The 21,513-nt window shown below is 38.7% G+C and overlaps 1 protein-coding gene across 11 annotated transcripts in view; it reads left to right on the plus strand.

Moving 5' to 3' along the window:
• LOC6546340 (RNA binding protein fox-1 homolog 1) overlaps nt 1–20,558 on the plus strand; it is a 76,996-nt gene extending 56,438 nt beyond the window's left edge. For 2 of the 11 annotated variants that reach the window (XM_026977567.1, XM_015158422.2), the window contains exons 4-16: nt 572–769; nt 3,151–3,900; nt 4,241–4,294; nt 5,090–5,182; nt 6,234–6,288; nt 7,097–7,138; nt 10,135–10,155; nt 14,625–15,363; nt 17,430–17,490; nt 17,635–17,688; nt 19,157–19,317; nt 20,254–20,317; nt 20,430–20,558. In XM_026977567.1, coding sequence (XP_026833368.1) covers nt 572–769; nt 3,151–3,900; nt 4,241–4,294; nt 5,090–5,182; nt 6,234–6,288; nt 7,097–7,138; nt 10,135–10,155; nt 14,625–15,363; nt 17,430–17,490; nt 17,635–17,688; nt 19,157–19,317; nt 20,254–20,317; nt 20,430–20,474 — 2,337 coding nt within the window. In that variant the 3' untranslated portion in view covers nt 20,475–20,558. Of the gene's footprint in view, nt 1–571; nt 770–3,150; nt 3,901–4,240; nt 4,295–5,089; nt 5,183–6,233; nt 6,289–7,096; nt 7,139–10,134; nt 10,156–11,697; nt 11,975–14,624; nt 15,364–17,429; nt 17,491–17,634; nt 17,689–19,156; nt 19,318–20,253; nt 20,318–20,429 lie in introns of all 11 variants that reach the window. The other 9 variants (XM_026977569.1, XM_026977568.1, XM_026977571.1 and 6 more) reach the window with 9 other exon arrangements.
• The last annotated feature ends 955 nt before the right edge of the window (nt 20,559–21,513 follow it).

A 21,513-nucleotide genomic window follows, 5' to 3' on the forward strand; every position in this document is an offset into this window, starting at 1 on the left:
TATGAATTGGATAAAATACAAATGTGCTGTTCATAGCGATTAGCAATTTGCATTTCATCGGCTAGAAAGTTAAGAGTATTCAAATCTTGTTGTTGGTTTATTTTAATTTTGTTGTTCGTTCTCAAGATACCTTTAAACCAAATCCTAGATGATAAATGTATATTCTTAAAATGTTTAGAGTTCGATGAGTACTCTGTATACATCATTTGGTAATGGATAAACAAGCATATCATTTATTTATCAATCTGCATTTTGTCACACCGCATAATACTTTAAATTACATAAATCTCTATATGGTAAATGTTCAAATTATATATTCAAGGCATGTTCCAAGCAATTAAGCAGCTGTAAAATGGTTGAAAGTAAAAAATTAAGCTACCCATTTAAGCAAATTGTTGGTGTTGGTCGCCTGCCGCCTGTCTGCCTGTCTGGTTTTTTTAGACCATTTCTACACTCTGTCTCTTAATCCACGTCCCCCCACACAAACACAATCACCCAGATAAACAGAACAGAGAGGCTGCAACTGCAACTAAAACGCAAATCCTTGTTGTTATCTGAAAATTTATCACAGACAAATCTGTCAACACAAACACAGACACAGTACGAGTACGAGTACGAGTACAATGGAACCAGCCTCGCAGAACCAAGAGTCCCAGGTCCCATTCCGCATCCTCTGACAAATGGACATGCCGTGGACCAAGTGCAGCAGCCACCAGAACACCAGCAGCATCTGCAATCATCGCTGCCCCCACCAAATGTGCTCAGCATAGTGAGTCAGCAACCAAACCAGAAAACACAAAAAAAAAAATAAATAAAAAAAATACAAATTATAATAAAATAAACAGACAAGGACGGAATAAAAAAGTGGAAAACATGTCATACAAAATAGAGAAGAGCCGGGTGGACAATTGAAATTTACGTGCCATTTTCTTGGTCTTACCACGTTTTTCTTTCTCCCATTTTATTCTGCTATTTGTTTACCAAGCTCATCTTCATTAGGCGACCAACCGACGACTGGCCATGAGTAAAGCTGCTTTTTGCCCCAACTTGAACTCTTTTGTAACAGCAATTTTTTATACGCATAGTCATCATCAGGGAAACATTGTCGTTATGCCTGGCAAAAGCAGATGCTGGCCAAGTTTCTTATAATTAATTGAGTCGGGGAAATTAAATTCCAACTGTGGGTACTGCAGCTCAACCAAAATGCGATTATAGGGACTTGCGTACACTTTATTTTATCTACATCAAATATGATGACACGCTTCGTCACTACGTGGACTGCCGTCCAAAGGGATTTCGCATACTTTGATTTATTTGTAATGAAATGGGTTTTCAGTGCTACAAAAAGGTTTATAATTTTCCTATCCTATTTCCCATAACCAAATCGAATCTCAACATCTTGTCGTGCCAGCTTAAATTAAGATTTGGGAAATAAAAAGCAGCAATCTAATTCGAAGTTACTCCAAAAGTAAGGTCGCAATTGTGGCATTCAAAGTTCACGTATAATGCCCAAGTCAAATATTCAAATCAAAACAATTTAGAGCAAATTTCTAGCCCTTTTTTAGCCGGGCGAAAAGTTTTCAAATTTATGCAGAAATTCTTTTAATTCCGAATCAAGCCGAGCCGCAGACCTTTTTTCAGCCATGTCGCGTGCCGCACAAAAAGCATTTCGATAAACTAAAAAGCGTTAAATGTCATTTACGTGTAACCCGATACCCGAAACAATAAACCCTCCACCACCTCCGTCAGTTGGCCATTTATGGGGCCAAAGTTTTTCACGCCATTTCACTTTGGGCCCGAAATGTTCGGTAAACATGCAAACCGAGTACAAAAAAAAAAAAAAAAATAAAAGTGAAAAGATGCAAAGCGTGGAAAAAATGTATTTTGTCACAGGGCGGAGAAAAATTTGTTTAGATTTATGTGCCAACAATGCGCAGCAAATTAAGTTAAGCGTTATTTCCATTGCCTACATTATGGGGCGAGCGGAAAATCTGTTTATATTTCCTTTTTTTCCGCCGTCTACTGTTCATTCTGGTTTTTATTGCATTGTCATCGAATTTGGTCGCCTGCGTAAATTGAGAATATTTCATATTATTCCCGGATCGGGGAAAATGCCATAGAAGGTGGGGGCGTTTCAAACAACAATAGCATAGCATACCACGCCATCGATAGCAAGTACATTTTCAGTTTTAATAATGCAGAAATACAAAATGCAAACATTTTCGCGGGCTCGTTGGGGGATTTCTGCTGCGCTGCGGTGGATTGGGTATATTGCAACAGTTTGCGCGACAGTTTTATTGCATAAGTCAACACAAGTTTGTGCTACAAAATAATATGTACGTGCATATGGGTGTCTGTGTGTGTGTATGGAACTTCCATCTCATGTTTTCTCTGCTCTCTGTCTGTATGTATGGGTGTCCCCATTATCTGTGTGTGGGTGTGTGTGCATATATGACTTTTTTTTATTGGGTCAACCCCACACACACACATTTACACACATACAGATGCGTATGCCCGGTTTTTCCGCACCTCTCGCAGGATTTTCATCTCTCTCGGGATGTAAACCACTTGGAAATTGTATTTTCATTTCAATTGTTTATTTATTGCGGCACTTGCTCGCATTCGATTTGCCAGCAGCACTGAAAATTCAACTGCAAAAAAAAAATACATGCAAATCAACTGCAAACAACTGCAAATAGCTGGAGTGCTTTTGAAAGTTTCACAAAAATCGCTTTTCCACCAAATTATATTGAAAAATTTAATTTTCACTTTTGGCGGTTATTTGCGAACGCAAATTTTTTAGGGTTGCAAGAAGAATTTATTAGCGTCCCCGAATAGGAATAGAAATCAAAAAGGTTTATTATTTTAAATTTACATCATCCTTAATATTTTAAAACAACAAGTTTTTATTTGCTTATGATTTGCATCTTATTTACAAAGAATTAAATCGCTTAAACGTATTGTTTATGAAAATATGGAGCAAAGGGAAATTTGAACAAAAATTATAATTAACAAAGCTCAGTATAAATTACAAAAAATTTGTAATGAAAATATTCATAAATAAATATAAATATTTTAAATTAAGTTAAACCTTTTAAATTGCGTATTTGCCATTACTAATTGACTTATATTTCCCGTTGTTCTTTGCAGTCCACAGTATTGATCGCCAATGAGGCAGCAGAATCACAACAGAGCTCCGCCATGCCCAATTCTGGAGGCGGTGGCAATACCGGCGGCGGTGGCGGCGGCGGAGGAGGCGGCGGCACGCCCAGTTCACCGCTCAGCAACTCCCCGTCCAGCGCAACAGCCTCGCAGGCGGGCGGCTGCGGACTAACCCTCAATGGCAGCGCCACCGAGGGCAGCATGTCCGGTGATACATCGCCGGTGGCCAGTGGTGAACCGCTCCTGCAGACGCCGCCCGCCCTCCAACAGCAGCAACAACAGCAGCAGCAGCAACAACAGCAGCAACAGCAGCAGCAGCAACAGCAACCGCTCCTGTGCAGCAGTCCCACATCGATGCAATCGGCAGGCACCTCAGTGACGGGCAGCTCGATAGCTTCCGGCACATTGGCGGCCACCAGCAGCAGTGGCGTTGGCCTCTTGCCCACCACCGGATTGGATAGCATTGCCAATGGTGGCGCACCAGCAGGTTGTGCCGTTGTGCCGGCCAGCACATCGCAGGTGATCGCCCACCTGAATGCAGCAGCCGCCGCGGCCAGCGGCATCATGTCGCCCACCGCCAATGTGGCAACTAGTCTCAGCAGCGCCCTAGTCCCGGCCCAATCGGTGGCCGCCGTTGCAGCTGCCGCCTCCCTCGATGCCAAAAGTCAGCCAAAGCGGCTGCACGTCTCCAACATACCGTTCCGCTTCCGGGATCCCGATCTGAGAGCCATGTTTGGGGTGAGTACGGACATGGATCGAATCAATTTTATTATTAGCTCTTGCAAAAATCGCATACATACTGGAGAATGAGTAATAGCCATATTTTATGTACTTTAGTGAAGAATTTAAAAACATTAAAGCAGATAGAAACTGTCTTTATGAGTATACATTTATCTATTTAGAGAGTCTATTTAAATACAAATGCTTACCTCCTTCCATCGCGCTCTTAATATATAAATTATATACCGAAACTTGACTATCCCTTTGAAAGCAGATCTGCGTTAGAACTCCTTACAAACTTGACTATCCCTTTGAAAGCTTTCCAAAAATTAATATTTATTATTTTTCTATTCCCCAGCAATTTGGCACCATTCTCGACGTGGAAATCATCTTCAACGAGCGCGGCAGCAAGGTAAGTTGCCTCAAACTTTCTATACATTCTAGAAAGTAGCACGCCGTCTCTCTCTGCAACTGTATCGCCTGCCTGCTTGCTCTCTGTGTGCCTCTCTGTCTCGCTGGTGTCGCCAGCTCTCCCTCTTTCTCTCTCTCTCTGCCGCCAATTGTGCGGGACATTTTGCATCTAATTGTCGCACAATTCATTTGAATTATGCACTTCAAGAATTCCCAGTTGAGGAGATGTCTTTGTCCGTCGCCAGGGCAACCTGGTCGAGTTGTCTTTTTTGCCGCTGGAGCCTGGTGAAAATAATTGCATAGTTGCCATGGCACTAGAAATTGTGCATAATTCAGGAACGAAGCCCCAACACCTTGAGATGCTCAAGGAGCTTTTGGCCGAAAGAATGACTGGAGAGCGAGGGGCAGGCGAAGGAGGTGGCGGAATGAGTGGTAGTGTGCAATGCAGGGCACGTGCATGTCGCAGTCGCCAATCCAAAAATAAATATAAAAAAAAACACCCAGTTCCAAAATCCCAATCCAACAGTCGACCCACTTAAAGCCCAGGAGTACAAAGATGTGCCAATGGCCCCTGTCCGAAAAGCATGTCCTTGGCCGCCTTGTTGATGTATTTTGTAGCTTTAGCTTTATCTATTTATAATATACATAATATAATATAAATATACGACTTCAACAAAACCCGAAGAAGAGAGCTGACTTTGTTGTACCAAAACGTTTATCTTTTTTTAGTTTTTGAAAATCGTAATCTATATACTCTATATGTTTCTTTAATTGCATGTTTGATTGCGAATGGCAGGGATTCGGTTTTGTAACATTCGCTAACAGCAACGATGCAGAACGAGCACGCGAACGTCTACACGGCACCGTGGTTGAGGGACGCAAAATCGAGGTGGGTGCATGCCATATCATATATACAACTTACCAACCAACACACACACACATACATACAAAGAAACACACACACACAGACCGCACTAATATATATTATGTAGAATGTATCACAGGAGTGGCGGAAAGAAATTGCTTTTCAACTTTTAATCCTTGCGTGCCAAAACGATATGGCTTTAAAAATTCCTCCATCCAACTACTTCTGGTTTTTATCTGTTTTCATTTAATCCAAGGAATAGCGCACAGTGATTGATTCTTATTTGCCTTTCATTAAAAATTAATTACGCATTTCTCATTTTCGCCTTCCTTTTCTGATTAATGCTTACTGGGTGAGCCGCAAATAATTGGCATTTAAAATATGCTGAAAATGCGCAAAGTACGAAAAAGTACGTCTGTCCGTTGGTTGGTTAAACAAATTAACTGAGCCGCATAAAAGGCTGAAATGCAATGTTATTTTCACAGCAAATGGCAACGGAAATCGCGCGAGTCTAATTAAGTCCCAGTGTCCACAAATGGATGCCATGCATGTACGAGTATGCGTGTGTGTGTGGCCCAACCGGAAACGGAAATGATTGTCCGTCCGCTCGCTGAAAGCGTTCAAAAATTAATTTTCTCCATTTTTTCAATCGAAACAAATGGAATTTAAAAGAACTCAGCATTTATGTGAATACTTTCATACAGAGTGTTCTTTGTTACTTTTGATCCGTTTAAATAAGCCATCGGTTTTTTTTTTTTTTTTTTTTTGGAGATAAAATAACCACAAACGAAATTACAATTCGCTAAAAGGCCTTTCAAGCACACACTCACACTGACACTACCACAAACACTTTGAACACTATTTGCAAAGATTTTCGTAATTGTTAACTAACACCTAATTTATTTCTACATTCTCTATACATGCGAAATTTATCAAATTATATATATACTCTGCTCATATGTGTGTATATGATATAATAAAAATCTTAAAAACTCATCACCAAACCAACAACAACAACTACAACCACCACGCTCGCTGATCTATCAAAAATTAAATAAAATAACCAATTGTGAAGGTGAATAACGCCACTGCACGTGTACAAACCAAAAAAGTGACAGCAGTACCCAACGGTAAGTGACCCTAACACTCGACACACTCAAACTACACACTCAAACCAACACATGTAATCGCACACACACCCACACACCTATATAGACACATACATACACGCCTACGTGGTAGCTAAGTTTAAGCCACATAATGAAACAAGTTCAAATGTTCGGCTAAGAAATGCAATTACGATGAAATGCAACAGCAGCAAAAGCTACGAAAATAGCAATAAAAGTCTGCTCAATTTAAGTGTGCATTGTTTTTGCTGCTATTGTTTAGTTTCTTAACATTCCTCAAGTTTTCGTTCGTTTTTTTTTTTATGTTTTGTTCTTCGTTGTTATATTGTTTGTTTTGGGAACTTTTCACATCAAGTTCTTTGGTGGCCAAAAACTGAAACTAAGTGAAACTGAGAAATTGAGTTGCCAGCGAATGTGTGTTTCCTAATGAAAATGTTACAATTTTGTTTCTTTTCCGTTGGCAGCACAGGCTACAAAAATGTTCCCCGGCTTAAAGTAATCCAAAAAAAATTCCACTAATTTGTTGGGAAACGCATATTGAATACTTGTATAACACCATGCCTTTTATATCTTTTTGTAATATAATTTCGTGAGTTTTTGCGGCTGTCTAACCAAAACGCACATTCAAGATACACCGAAATAGTATTTAATACACATCAAAAATAATGCGTACTTGTGGTTTCCACCAAGTTATGTTTTATGCGTCTGCTTTGACAATGATATTATTGATGATGATGTTGATGATAATGATGATTGACCAGCGTTATTTATATGATTTTCAATTTTGTTTTCTCTCAAACACCCCACACAGTTGTACTGACCAAAGATGGTGCCATACCGGCCCCAGCTCTAGGTGAGCCAAATCCAAATCCAACCCCAAATATTCCCCCATCAAAAACAAAAACCAAAATGAAATAATGAACGTACTTCGTAATCTTTTAGTTTTTGTAACTTGTGTGCCTGCTATGACACGAATGCTCGCTGCTTGCAGCTTCCGATCCCTTCCGCCCATCTATATAATCGTTTGATTTAAATGAGAGGTCCTCTGAAATGCCCTGGCATGTTGCACGTTAACTGTTGCTAACTGTGTATTGTACTCGCCCCACCCCCATTGGCTGAATGAAATCAAAATTTGAACTCTTCCCAAACGATATACTCCACAAAATAGTTAAGTCTAACTTGTAATCTGTCCTAGCATGCTGAGAAAAAAGCTAAATAAATCATTTTAGGCGCGACCAAACCTATCAATAAAATGTGTCAAATAAATGTGCTTATGATTCTATCTTCTAGTTCTCTTTGTTTCGGAAAGAGTATCTTTTAGTTAGGAACTCTGTTTATTTCTTTACTCATAAAACTCTGCAATTTTCATAAACTCTATCAATTTATACCTACTTTGATCCATACTAATTCGGATTGCTTAGCTATCTATCTATCTTGTTTACTGCCCCTTTCCGACATGATATTCCTCTAAATTCGAAAATCAAAAATATCTATCTTGAAGTTCACTCAGCTAGAAGTTCTTAGTCATTTCTTGTGCCATTTGCAGTTAAGCGGAGTTCAAATGGAAGTTGCAAGTCCCTTTTTTTTTGCAGAAATAGCTATAAAAAGAAAGATGAGAGGACTAAGAAAATAAGTTGAAACCGAGAAAAGTTTCCAATGCAATGTATAATAAATAATACTGCTGATTAAATCGTCTTCTCTCTGTTTGCCATTAAAAAGTATTCACAGCGCAAAATCTATACTTTGGGTACGCTCAATACGATAAGCCGCTTACAAACCGAGCAAACCAGACCAAACTAAACCGAAACCCAAGGCATCAGATTGAAAAGGATGCGATGGGGGAAATGCGAGTACTTCTTTGGCAAAGCGGCTCAGGACGATAGCAGCTTTTCTCCAGCTCCATCTCCGTCTCCAGCTGACGCTCCTGTTCCCCGGTGGTCGGTTATCCTGCTGCTGATGCAAAATGCTTTTGTATTGCCAACAAAACTTGGACTCGGACACAAAAAGGCCAATATGGCTGGAGCAATGGAACCGAGGAGCAGACTTGCCCCACCATCCTGACAGCTCCCATTTGGCCCTGTTGTCCTTGGCCAAGTGCACGTGCACCTAATGCGCTTCATTTGCGTTGCACTAAATGCTGCTGGAGACGAAGAACTTTACCGGCTGTCGCAGGACACCGCTCTACGTAGTACACTACAAAAAAAGACACACTTTGCTGTAATAATAGTGACCATTAAACCTGCATTTAGCCAGCATTAGAAAAGGACATAAGAACTGATGACGTAAACATCGGCAGCAACACGTTGCAAGCGCAAGTACTCTTTATTTCGTTCAGTGCAGGCAGCAGAAAGAATCGAAGGGACAGCAGAGCTCCATTTACTCTAGGTCCTGGCAGTCACTTTATCACGTTTCGAACTGGCTTCTTTTGCATGGCAAATCGCCTGCTGCATTATTACCCAGCTGGAGGACGCCTCACGTCGTTGTCCTGCTCGTTAGGTGGCAGTCAGGGATTCAGCAGAGCCAGTCAGTCAGTCAGTCAGTTAGTCAGTCAGTCAGTCATTCAGTCGTTTAGTCGTTCAGTCATTCAGTCATTCAGTCAGTCAGTTAGTCAGTCAGTAAGTGAAGCGGCAGTCAGGATAATTGCGAATAAACCACAAAGTTGCAAACATGCGGTGCAGCCTCACCCTGCTGGCAAAACAAACCGCTCGAACAGACACTGCCACACGCCCATAAATTGAGCAAAAAAAAGTAAAGTTTTCTGGTTATCTGGAGGGCGGCAAGAACGTTTTGTACAAGCCCTGTGTTTTGTTATGTCTTATATGCAAATGTGCACCCCACTCGCTTACTTTGTGCATTTGCAAGAAAATTTACTCCGTATAGGTTGATTTTCCCGCACAATTTTCCCCACTGACTTCTGCCTCATCATCTTGCCATTTTAGCTTACTTGGTGTGTGTGTTTTTTCCCCCTTTAGTTTCTTCCTTGCGTTGATCCTTTGACATGTTAAACTTAATGCGCCCTGTCTTCTTTACCATGGCCTCTCTTTTTTTTTGTACATGCCCTTCATGCTGGTGTCTTTCTGTCTGTCTGACTGACATGTCTCTTACTGCATTTTTCGATGGTTTTTCTGGGTATTTATTTTACCATTTTCCAAGGCAATTGCAGACTCCTGTGAATTTCCATGGCACAAAGAGCAGAGCTCATTGTGTAAGCATTCGATCGCTGGAAGGATGCAATCATGGCTTGCTTATTTGTCATTTTGTTAAGCATTCCTGTACTATTTGACATGAATGTATGCAAGGCTTAAATCTACAGGGAAAGAAAATAGTTTGATCCTACATTGTAATACATTTGTCTCGTTCAGTTGCTTTCCAATTTTCCGACTCAACCGTCCTCTGTACTAAAGCTCTTTCCATTTGAAGTTTGGTGCGCTAAATTATGAAATATGATCTGCATAGACCCTTTTTCTCTATGTGCAAATTTTAAATTTACATACGTATGCAAATGGCCCTTTTCCCAATGAGAGAAAACACAAGGATGCTGCATGCAACAGCAAACAATGAAAACACAATGCCACAAATCAATTAGAATTCTACAGTATTTAACCAATTACCATAAGCACTAAAAAAGAAAAATCAATATAGTATCTGTTATGGAGCTGCCTGTTTTTTATGTGCCTAAGACATGTATTCAACAATATTTATTATAGGCAACCCAAAAAAAAGTAAAATGCTAGAAAACACGTATTTAAATGCGAGACTAATGAAAATATTTTCTTTTCACTTTTCCATGCGAACAATAAAATACAAATATATGTGCAAAAATATATAAATCTCTTGCTGGACACACAGTTTGCGTACAATGGCCAGAAGGTAAGCGTTTTGTCCACATTTTTCACTTTAGTGTTTTACTGCTACTATTACGTATTTATTGCCTGCCGTACTTTCGTTGTATTTTCTCAAATAATGATACACACAATTAAACATCATGCCCAACACTGAGAAGCAATAAGTTATCATAAATGTACAATAATTGACCAGTTTTCGTTTGTGTAAACATACATACATATATAACTACATGTATTATTAAGAGTTTTATCAACGAATTTTTTAGCTCGTAAGCCGAAAGACCAAAAGCAATGAACAAATATTTAGGCAGGGCACCAACGTTGATATTATTGTTATGGCTATTGATATATAAGCCCATGTGTAGGTCATCGTCGTCGGGAGGATTAAAATGTCCAGAGTTCACCAAAATGAAACCATTTTTGCGATTGCATTTGTTCGTTATTCTTAGTTTTATTTGGTTGCAATCTGCAAATATGTTTGGACAAGTATATATTTTTACGAGCATTTTTTTTCGTTCAATAGATACATGTAATACTACTTATTTTTTGTTTTGGTAGGTCCCGACGAAAATTTCGTTAATCTATATAAACTATGCATACAAACTATATATGAATATAATGCTGCAACTTATTTGATAACCGTTTGTAAAAGTTAAACCATTTACTTTTTTTTTTTGGTTTATAATTTCCTATGTTTTGTCTGCATATAACCAAAGTTCAAACAAAGTGGAAAATACCAAGCAAGCTAAAATTACCAAACCGAAATTAAATTCAATTTTTAATCATAAAAAGCCACATTAACACCCGCTCGAATATCCCGTTTTTAAAGCCGGCCCGTCCGCCAATTTTTTTCTAGTCCTGATTTTAAATTAATAATCAATAATGACGAATAATGCTGATGACAATGACTGAGATCATTATACTGATGGTTATGAATTTAGCATATTGCGGCTGTGTTGTCTTATGCATACTACCTACTATATATACTTTATATATCAATTTATATGCCAACTACTTTATCTACATATCCTTTTCTTAACCAGTTTCGTTGTATGTGCGTTCCATTATGATTCTGATTCTGATTATGATTATGAATTTGTATTTGAATTTGAATTTGACTTTGATTATTGTGTACTTCTCTGTTGTCCTGATTTACTTTATCGTTATTACACGTTTTACGTTTGGTCTGGTATTCCTTTGGTCTGAACATGTCTGAAATGCTCCTTAGCGTATACTATTTATACTCGTACTCGTAACTGTAACTGGTAACTCTCGTCGCGCGCCAAGATTCAACCAAAGTCTAACTTAGCACTAGAACTAAGCCGAAATGCAAAACAACTGCAACTACAAATACAACAGCAACCTCATCATGCATCCCTCGAATATGTATATACTCTATATTAAAATCCAAAAACAAAAAAAGAGAAAAAAAAAAAAACAGATACCCCACGCACACTCCTAACACTTGCATTCTAAGTTCATTTTAATGGTGACCACAGAGTTAAAAGAAAAAAAAAGAAAAAAACTATAAACCCAACTTATTTGAAACCTATATGACAAATCCAAGGTTACCGCCTGCCGGTCGCCGCCTGGCCATTCCTGGGCGCCCCCGTTGGCGCCGGAGCCCCCACCCTCACCCACCTTCAGCTGCCCGTCTCCATGCAGATGGCGCAAGCGCCGTCAGCGGTCGCGGGCGGTACAGCGGCAACATCGCCGGCAACGGCAGCAGCGGCCGCCGCACATGCTGCGGCTGCAGCGGCGGCCACGCCCATAATGCTCGCGCCACGCCCACCGCACACCGCTGTCCAAGCAGCAACGCCCACAGCAGCAACGCCACGGCGGAGGTACGACGACCAAAAGTGTTCCAAAAAGGATCCTGATCTCAGGGTCCTTGGTGAAAACGCGCGTCTAAAAGCAGAATTCAAAAAGGACATCAAGGAAATTGTTTGCTACGTTTATAGGTTGAATATTAATATACCAAAAATATTTGGAACAACAAAAAAATTATTTATGTTTGTTTAAAAATATTAAAATTATAATACCAGCAGTAAAATCATAAAAAAATTCCAAGAAATATAAAAAAAATATTAGTTTTCCCTTAAACATTTATATGTTTTGAAACTACGTAATTATGATTAAAAATAAAAAAGAACTTTATTATTTTATGTAGAAGAACAAGTAATTTTCTTGTAAATTCATTTAAATTTTCAAAAATCAAACCAAAAATAGTGGTAATATAAAAAAAGAAATACAGCTTTTAAGCGTAGCAATTGATTAACCGATAAAAGTATAAAAAATAACACTGCAACAACAACTAGAACCAGAACCAAGATCACCAACTCTTTAGCTATGAGAATCTTTGTACCATAATACAGTATAAATGTTTGTTGTCTTGTTACTTTGGTTTACGCATTTGGGTATGACTACTTGACTATCGATATATTCCATAAATATTGCATATTTTTTGCCGTCCTTGAGATTGCATTGTTCCAACGTCTAGGCACACATACTTACACCACCAACCACACTCGATCGAAGCAGTATATAATTCAAATAAATCAAACTAGTGGCAACCACCTGAAACTGTAACCGTAACTAGCTGTTAAGAATGGCAAGGTTTTAGCTTTAACCATTAGTCTAAATTGTATATCGTAAATATATCGAATATATCGTAATGTTTATCGGTAGCGAACATTTTGCCGCAGCAAGCATTTTTTCGTAAGGCCTTTCTCTTAGAGCATCACTATCTAGTAACCATACTCTCGTATCTATTATTTCTCTATCTATCCAACTATTCCCCAATTTATACTGCTCCTGTTTGTTATTGGTTTTTACACCCCTGGAGTTTTGCACGATTTTCGATTTTTTGTGTTTCTCTATTTGACTTGGCGTTGAACAATTGAAGAGAACACGAATTCAATTTGCCAATTAAACGCAGAAACTGAATGGAATTTCAAAAACTTTATTTTTGCATGCCACCTAGACCGCTTCGAAAAAAATCTATTTAATTCCCTTGATTATTTCGTTGCCAGAGCGTTTAGTTTGTATAGCCACGCAAAATTAGCAAAACATTTCAGAAAAACGTTTCAGCTCAAATTCAATGAATATTTCCTATGATATTCTTTGCCGCACTCACACACGGTTTAAGTTTTTGGCCAATAATTTGCATACAAATATGGCAAATCGAATTTTTAATTGCATGTTGGTCAAACAAATTTTCAATTTGCGGCGCAATGTTGCCAAACGCAGTGCGAACACACCGATTCAAAGTCCAAAAATAATTTCATAAATTTCAATTATGATTTGTGCACTGATTTTCACAGACAATGTCACATTCCTACGGATACCTGCGGCCGATCATAATGAGCAGGTTTTCTGGTTATCGGTCGGCTTTTCTGGCGAAATTGTTAATTATGAGGCTTAAACATCCACATACATATGTGGCAACTATTATAAATTGAGTGATAAAACCGCATCGAATTAAAAAAAGGACAACATTTAAACTGCGGCTTCTGCGGCCCGATTGCAAATTAAATGCGATTCAATTGTAGTAAAGTGAAAAAATTGGTGTTGACCGAATAACTTCTCATATCGTTTCTGCATAATTTAAATTCCTTTACTTATGATTTATCCCTCGGCATGCAATTCCACTCCTCTCCACCACCCTCTATGTAGAAATTCCGCAAAATTCCAACCTCCGAATTTCAATCTGCATTTCAATCGGCCTACTTGTTATATCATTCCACTTAGCACTTGGTAAATGTTCTTGCTAGTTTTAAATGTATTTGAAAGGTGCAAGGGTTAAACAACAATTAAATGTATTTTATTTACTTAAATGCTTTTAACCCCCCACACACACAGCAAAATGCAATGAGTTGTTGAAACGAAAAGGTCTTGCCGCATACGTACACATATGGATGTATGTACATATGCTATATACTCTGTACTAAAGATCGGTCCAATGTTTTTCGTATTGTTGATGATAATATCTCTATACTCGTATATATACAATTATGCAATATAAATGCAACTAATGCGTAGCATTTCTTGGTAATTCAGTGTTCTAATGTTTAAGTATGTTTCGATATAAATCCCATTTACATACATATGTATGAGCTACACGTATGTCTTATGTATTGTTATATGTATATACCAATATCATCTCAGCGCTATGACTATATATACAAAACAAAAATCGTTACATAATGCCTAGATTTGCCATATACTATATACTATATATAATATTTACTTATATATCAAGAGAGAAAACTAACCGCATGCGTTTTGTGTTCTTTTCTTTTCCTTTTTCTACTTTTTGCACACAAAACACACACATAAATGACAAAAAAAAATAATAATAAAAATATCACATAAATACAAACAATAAAACACACTGGTCAAAAATGTTGTGTCAAATGGTTGCAAAAAAAAAAAAACATATATCAATGCCCCAAAAATATACGAATTTCCGTATCGGTTCGGTGATTCCTGCAGCCGCCGTTGCCGCCGCAATGCGTGGAGTGGCCATCCAGCGCGGACACGTGGGCGTGGTCGGCGCCACACCCTACCATCATCCCCATCATCCGCATCATCATCCGGCGCTGCTGGCGGCCTCCGCCGCCGCCGCCCAACAACAGCAGCAACGCCAGCTGGCCGCCGCCGCCGTGGCCACGGCAGCAGTCGCCCAACAGCAGCAGCAGCAGCAGCAGGCTGTTGTCCAGCAGCAACAGCAGCAGGTTGCTGCCGCCGCCCAGCAGCAACACCACCAGCAGCAGCAGCAGCAACAACAGCAGGCCGTGCAGCAGCAACAGGCGGTCCAGCAGCAGCAGCAACAGCAGCAACATCAACAGCAGCAGCAGCAGCAACAACAGCAACATGCCGCCGTAGCAGCCGCCGCAGCTGCCGCCTCGCATCCGCACATGCATGCCGCCCACGCCCATGCCCACGCCCACGCTCACGCCCTCGGCCCACAGTTGGCGCAACTGCAAGCGGTCGCGGTGCCCACGGCCGCCAGCAATGCTGCTGCACTGCAGCAATCCCTAGCCGCTGCCATACAGAATCCGAGCGGTAATCCGAACGCTGCTGCCGCCGCCGCCGCCTATGCCGCCCGTCTATCGGCGGCCACGGGCGCCACACAATCGCCGCAAACAGCCGCTGCTGCTGCGGCTGCTGCTTCCATGGCTGCGTCGGCCAATGCGGCCAACAATGCGGCCGCTTTGCATGGATTCGCGCCGTAAGTAGAGTCCTCCGCCGTGGACTTCACTCCGTCACAACCGCGATCCCGCCGTAGTTAGTCCGCTGTAGCTGTAACTTTGTTATTTAGTTGATTCCGCTGCGTATGTAGTTGTAGCGCACCCCAGTTTACCATTATATTCACCCCGCCATCAGTAATACTACGTTTATGCGCACGCCTTACCATTTCGAATGCTTTTATTTAATGGTTTTCATTTCTGATTCACCAAATTTACAAAACAAATCTTTAGATGTTGCCATTCCTGTTCATTTCAATATTGATATTTGCGCATCAAAGCAATCATGAAAAAGTTACAAATATGTACAAATTAACTATGAACTTTAAATATTACTTTGCAGCTGTTAAAAGCTATTATATATTTTTGTTTGAGACAAGTATTTATTTCTCAACCATACATGTTGGCGTATAAACGTAGTATTAACCTTAAATGTATAATTATTTCCCTAATCCTTACGTTTTTTTCTGTGGTGTCTGAACCGAAACCGCAGTGGAACTTCCTGCTCATCTGTCATGATTATAACCTAAAGCTTAAATTGTTTATAGCTTAAAGATTGTTTTTCCTACCAACTCTCTCTCTTTCTGTGTTACTATATACGTCTCTATCTTGTTGGTGACAAATGTTTTTTAGCTATCTTGTGTGTGTAAAGTTTTAATATCGCATATAATGAAACCTAGACTTTGTCTTATTTTGTATACATAAATCGAGCAATAGAAGAGTATAACGATCCGAACGCAAACTGAATACAAAATTTGCAAAAAGCAGCAACCGATTAACGCACGCTAACACAAACACCATCCACGTAAACTATCTAAAACTCTATATATAAATACACACTCGCATTATATTTGATCATACTTTGATTGACAGAAGTGTGTGTTTTGGCATCGTTAATTTATCGTTACAATTGGTTAAGGGACCTACTCTACTCGGTTGTATATTGTGTACCACTAGGCGTATGATGAATTTCGATTTGAATTTGACTTGAAAGTGTTTTAATGCGACTGCGTCGCTCTCTGCCAGCGCCTTGCGTGCATGTTCTGCCCCGACATTATATATATATTTATATAGACCTTTGATTAACTTATTCTTTTGTGGCTGCTCTCTCTACACACACACACACACACACCCAAACACACTCACCCACCCATATATCAAAGCTCACACCATAGCGTACGAATGAATGCTCCATTAAGATCTGTATACTTATCAACACACATCAAGACATGCCAAACCAAAGAACCAATAAAAATTAAAAAAAAAAACAAAAAAATCCAAACTAATTAGCTAGGTGCATGAGTGTCTGTTCTGTCTAAAGATTAAATGCAAATTTAAAGCAAGCAAGCAAGACAATTCTCGTAGTGTTTGGGTAATGGAATGACCCCAATGTATGTGGTTGGTTGGTTGGCTATCTTTGCTAGTGCTCTATATAAACGACAATATCTAAACCTTTTAATTTACCTTTATTTCGTTTCCTCTATCTCAAACATTTCCTCCAAATCAGTTCGTCATCAAGTGGGGAATCAGGTCAGATCAGGTCAGTTTAGCACAGGCTCTTTAGGTAGGTAGGTGGGGTGTCTACAGCGGTTAGGTGCCAACTTTTGTTTTTCAGTTGCCCCTTGAGTTCCAGCCATTTACCCACAACAGCATCCGGTACCAAGAAAAACAACAACAACATTTAATAAATCAAAAAAAAAAAAGAAAACAAACAAAAATAACTAAAACCGGATGTGGATAAAGTTTTATTGGCTAGCGAGAAATATTTTTTATTTAAACAAACAAACTTTATCCCGTCTGGTTTTCCATTGTGCCCAAATCAATGCCCACACAAGTGCGTTAAAAAAATGAACCAAAAGAAAATTGATTTTTGAATTTTGCTTTTAAGTGCCAGCAAAGTGAAGCAGAGGTAAACCAATTAAAATGGCTATATCGTATATACACCATTGATTGTTTGCCTCTGGCTTAACTCACCTTCACCCAGACATGATCCCACCACGAATTCTATATTAATATATTATCTTCTCTTATCATCTTGTCCCCAATGCAGTGTATACTATGATCCCTTCTTAGCAGCCGCTGCTTCCGCTGATCCAAATCTACGCTTCCAGGTGAGTTTCGTTCATTGAAATGGATGTCCAACTAGCATTAGGTTCAGTGTACGTATTTAAGGTATTATAAAGCGTAGTCTAGAGCTAAAGACAATCCCCTAAGTTGCCACGAAAATACATGAAAATATTATATAAATCTTCCAGGCAGCCAAACCGGTCACTGAAGTTCCAGCCGCTCAGCCAGCCGCCATATTAAATGTAATAAAACTTTTTCAAACTAATATCCTAACCACAACCACCAAAAAAATTAAGAACAATTCAGTTTTAATTTGTATATTTTTATGGTAGCTTGTGAAAGACACCGTTTGAGTTTTGAAACATTTGACTTGGTTTTTGGAACAAACGTTATTATCTACTACTCATACGTATAAATTGTTTTAAGTCGCTTCCTTTTGAGTTCCCTTATGCATTATCCACGTCCTTCCCGAACTAACGACGCGTCCTAATTTCTTGCTGTGTAACACCTTTAAGTTGAGATCGAACTTGGTAACTGGTCGTAAATCACATTACTTTTGTTTCGACTTAAGCTTGGCTAAGCTTATTCAACTCAATGTCTGAATAACTACTGAACACTTGTGTATAAGCTCTCTACCGTATTAAATGCATCCTTTGTTTGGTTTTCGTTTAAATCCGAGGATTCAATTAGTGACCACAGGTGGCTTTATGAAGCATACGCTCTCTTTAACTACTTAATCTACATCATTTTGAAGTACTTCTGCTAGTTTTCTTGATTTCTTTTACATTTTTGCTTTCGCTAAATACTAATACTACCAACTATTTTGATAAAATACCTATTACTCGATGCTATATACATTTTGTAACTACTACAAATTCTTCTTTGGTTATCTTTCACGACTGTTACAACCCACTCAACTCAACTCAACAACAACAACTATCACAACACTTTTGAAAACAAAAATAAAATACTGATTGAAAAACAAAAACCATAAATTACAGCGCCGCACTGTGACTACGCTAAACAGTAACCCACATACGATCAACCGCATTCCGGTTCCACAGAATGTTTTGGTAAAAATAATCATATCTAGTTCTAGTTCCATACCCATATGCACCTAGATATCCCGACTTTCCGTTTGATTGTTGTCACAATTTTGCGTTCTGCTCAATGCCTTTTTGTATGCACCCCCCTTAAACTGTATGTCTATGCCTTAAGTCTTAAGTTAACCCTAGCAAGTAATTCAATACGATAAGTTATTTGCTGGTTTCGTGCCTCGCTTTTCGGTTTTGTAGCCTGGCATCTTGGGTTCTACGTAGCTCGGTTACAAAGGAATACAAAAATATGAAATCAACCTGAATTAGATATTTAAGTGTACATAGAATATTTTTAATCACACTACTCCACTGTTTGCACCCGTTTTTCTTTCATTTTGGTTTTGGTTACAATATATTTATGTGTGTGTATATTTTGGCCTCCCCCGGTTTGGTTTTGGGTTCCTAATTTCTCACCACACTTGCTCTCACCGACTCCCCCGCTAGTCTTGTCGTTTGCCGTTGTCGCCCCACCCAAAAAAATCAAATAAATAAAAAAAAAAGAAATACAAAATAATATAAAACCCAAACCCCCAAACTGTAACTGGGTCTGTTCCTCAGTCGCCGCCGCCGAGTTGCCCCAGTTTAATGCCCCATTTGCTTACCATTATTCCAGGCCACTGCTCCGCTGCTAAAGACTCCGCTGTCTCAGGCCCAGCAGCAGGCGTACGCCACGGCGGCCACCACCTACACGGCGGTAGCCGCCCGGGCCGCCTATGGTGCCGCTGCCGCAGCAGCCGCCCAGCCGGCACTCGCCGGCTACGCCACCGTGGCTGGGTAAGTTCAAGTACACACTAGATGCCACCCTAGACCCATTCTAATCCGACATCATCAGCACAAGGGGGTTGACAAAGCCAGAACTTGGCTGCCCCTCGTGCCCACACATAAACCCATCACTAACAGTTGCATCATGACATCAGTTGGTATTATCATAGAACCATCACTAACCATGTCAGTTGGCATTACAACTATTTCGGAAATCAAAATATATTGGTTAATAATTAAGTGTACCAACAAATGTTTTTTATTTCGAGATTTAACTTTAAACTGCTAAATGTAGGGTCTATTGTATTCAATCTAACCTATCATTTTCGTATTTATTAATTTGCCTAAAACCTATTTTATAATTTATTTCCTTCTATTTGGTATCAAAAACGTTTTAGTTTTATACATTAATTTATAATAATTTATTATTTCATTCTACCATGATATGTTTATTATTTGTTTGGCACTTAAGTTCAATGTACGTATCTTAAAGACTCATTTCTTAATTGTCTTGTATGTTTTTATTTATACAAAATAGCTTTTTATTAATACTTATTTATACAAAATGTCTTTTTATTAATATTTATTTATACAAAATGTCTTTTTATTTATACCAAATTTATACCAAATTTGTGATGATTAATATTTTATTTAAAATCTGACTAATTATTTGAATTTACCTCTTCTTTTTGAAACTTTTTAACAATAAATGTGTGTAATTGGGTAAAGTGTAGAAACCTAACTCCGAAGACTGAAGAGATCCGTCAGTCGATTGAACACTTTTGCAAGACCTTGTCTAAACTTAATAACTTTTACTAAATAATTAATCACAAAATAACAAAAAACCAACTGGAATCATCAATCAATCATTTAATAACATTAACAATTGAAACTGCCGCCATTGAGTTTTACTAATAAGCTAAACATACGTCACAAAAATATTTATAGATATGCGCGCGAATATGCAGATCCTTATCTAGGACATGGCATTGGACCGGTTCCTGGATACGGGGTAAGTTGTTTATTATTAATTTGAGCACAAATAACATGTATCATTTAAATCGAATATATTTATTGTATTAAATCCCTGAACTTCCCGCACTTTTTCGACCATTTCTCATTAGGCAACCATGTACCGCGGTGGATTCAATCGTTTCACGCCATATTAAGAACAATCTACGCCAGTCAGCCAAAAAACGCACTTGAACTACTCTCGATGAAAATGCTCAATATCTGAACAAAGCAAAGCAAATAAGTAACTTAGACGTAAATACTCCTCCCTACGTGCAGTAAGTAGAAGTTACAACTAAACCGATAGATGCAGGATACTCAACACCCAGCAACAGCCACGACAACACCAACAACAGACGCTCAATGTCCTTGGAGAGTTGAAAATCAAAGCTAAGCAACAAAGAAACAAAAAGAACATAAACAAATCAATGTCGTCCAATAAAAGCAAAAAAGCTAAACCAAAAAGGAAAATATACGCCGCTAAACGCAGTTCTATGGAGTTTATATAAGTAAACCAAACAAAAAAATTGAAAAAAAAAATATATTAAAACATAAATTCAAATTGCAAAATAGTTTTGCAGAGAATGAAAAGAAAAATGTGCTTCATGCGTAGATTTTTACCAGAACAAAAGCTGAAACTTTGTGCGGCAGTTCAGAATTTATATATGTATGTATACATAAATATATATATATATTACCGACATGATATATAGTTATTATACATAGGCATTGTATTTGTATATCAAAGCAAACCAGGAAAAAGAGCAATGTTTTAGGTACTTCTCATGCTGAAACATCATCAAACAAAAAAATATATATAAAACCCTCGGTTGTTGATTTTCAAATCTTCGTTGAACTAAGTTAGTCCTTATGATTTACAAATTATTCTAAAACATTAGCATTGTAGTATGTTAGTAAGGGAAAGTAACAATGCAGCAGCCACATCAACAAATCAAATTGTATATTATTTGCGAACTGTTAAAGCACAAACAAAAATATATATTTATTCGTATGTACTTTAGATTCATATCTATAATTTGATTACCCAAAGAATACTCATTTCTGTATTGTAATGTATTGTCAACGAATTTAATTTTAATGCATTGCTTGGTTGTTCCTAATAATTTTATATTTTGGCAGCTAAAACCACTCACACTCAACTCACGACTCAATTCGAATTGCTCAAAAAAAATCGTA

The sequence above is a fragment of the Drosophila erecta genome, unplaced genomic scaffold (assembly GCF_003286155.1).
Source record: "Drosophila erecta strain 14021-0224.00,06,07 unplaced genomic scaffold, DereRS2 tig00000021-arrow-pilon, whole genome shotgun sequence".
NCBI classification, from domain to species: domain Eukaryota; kingdom Metazoa; phylum Arthropoda; class Insecta; order Diptera; family Drosophilidae; genus Drosophila; species Drosophila erecta.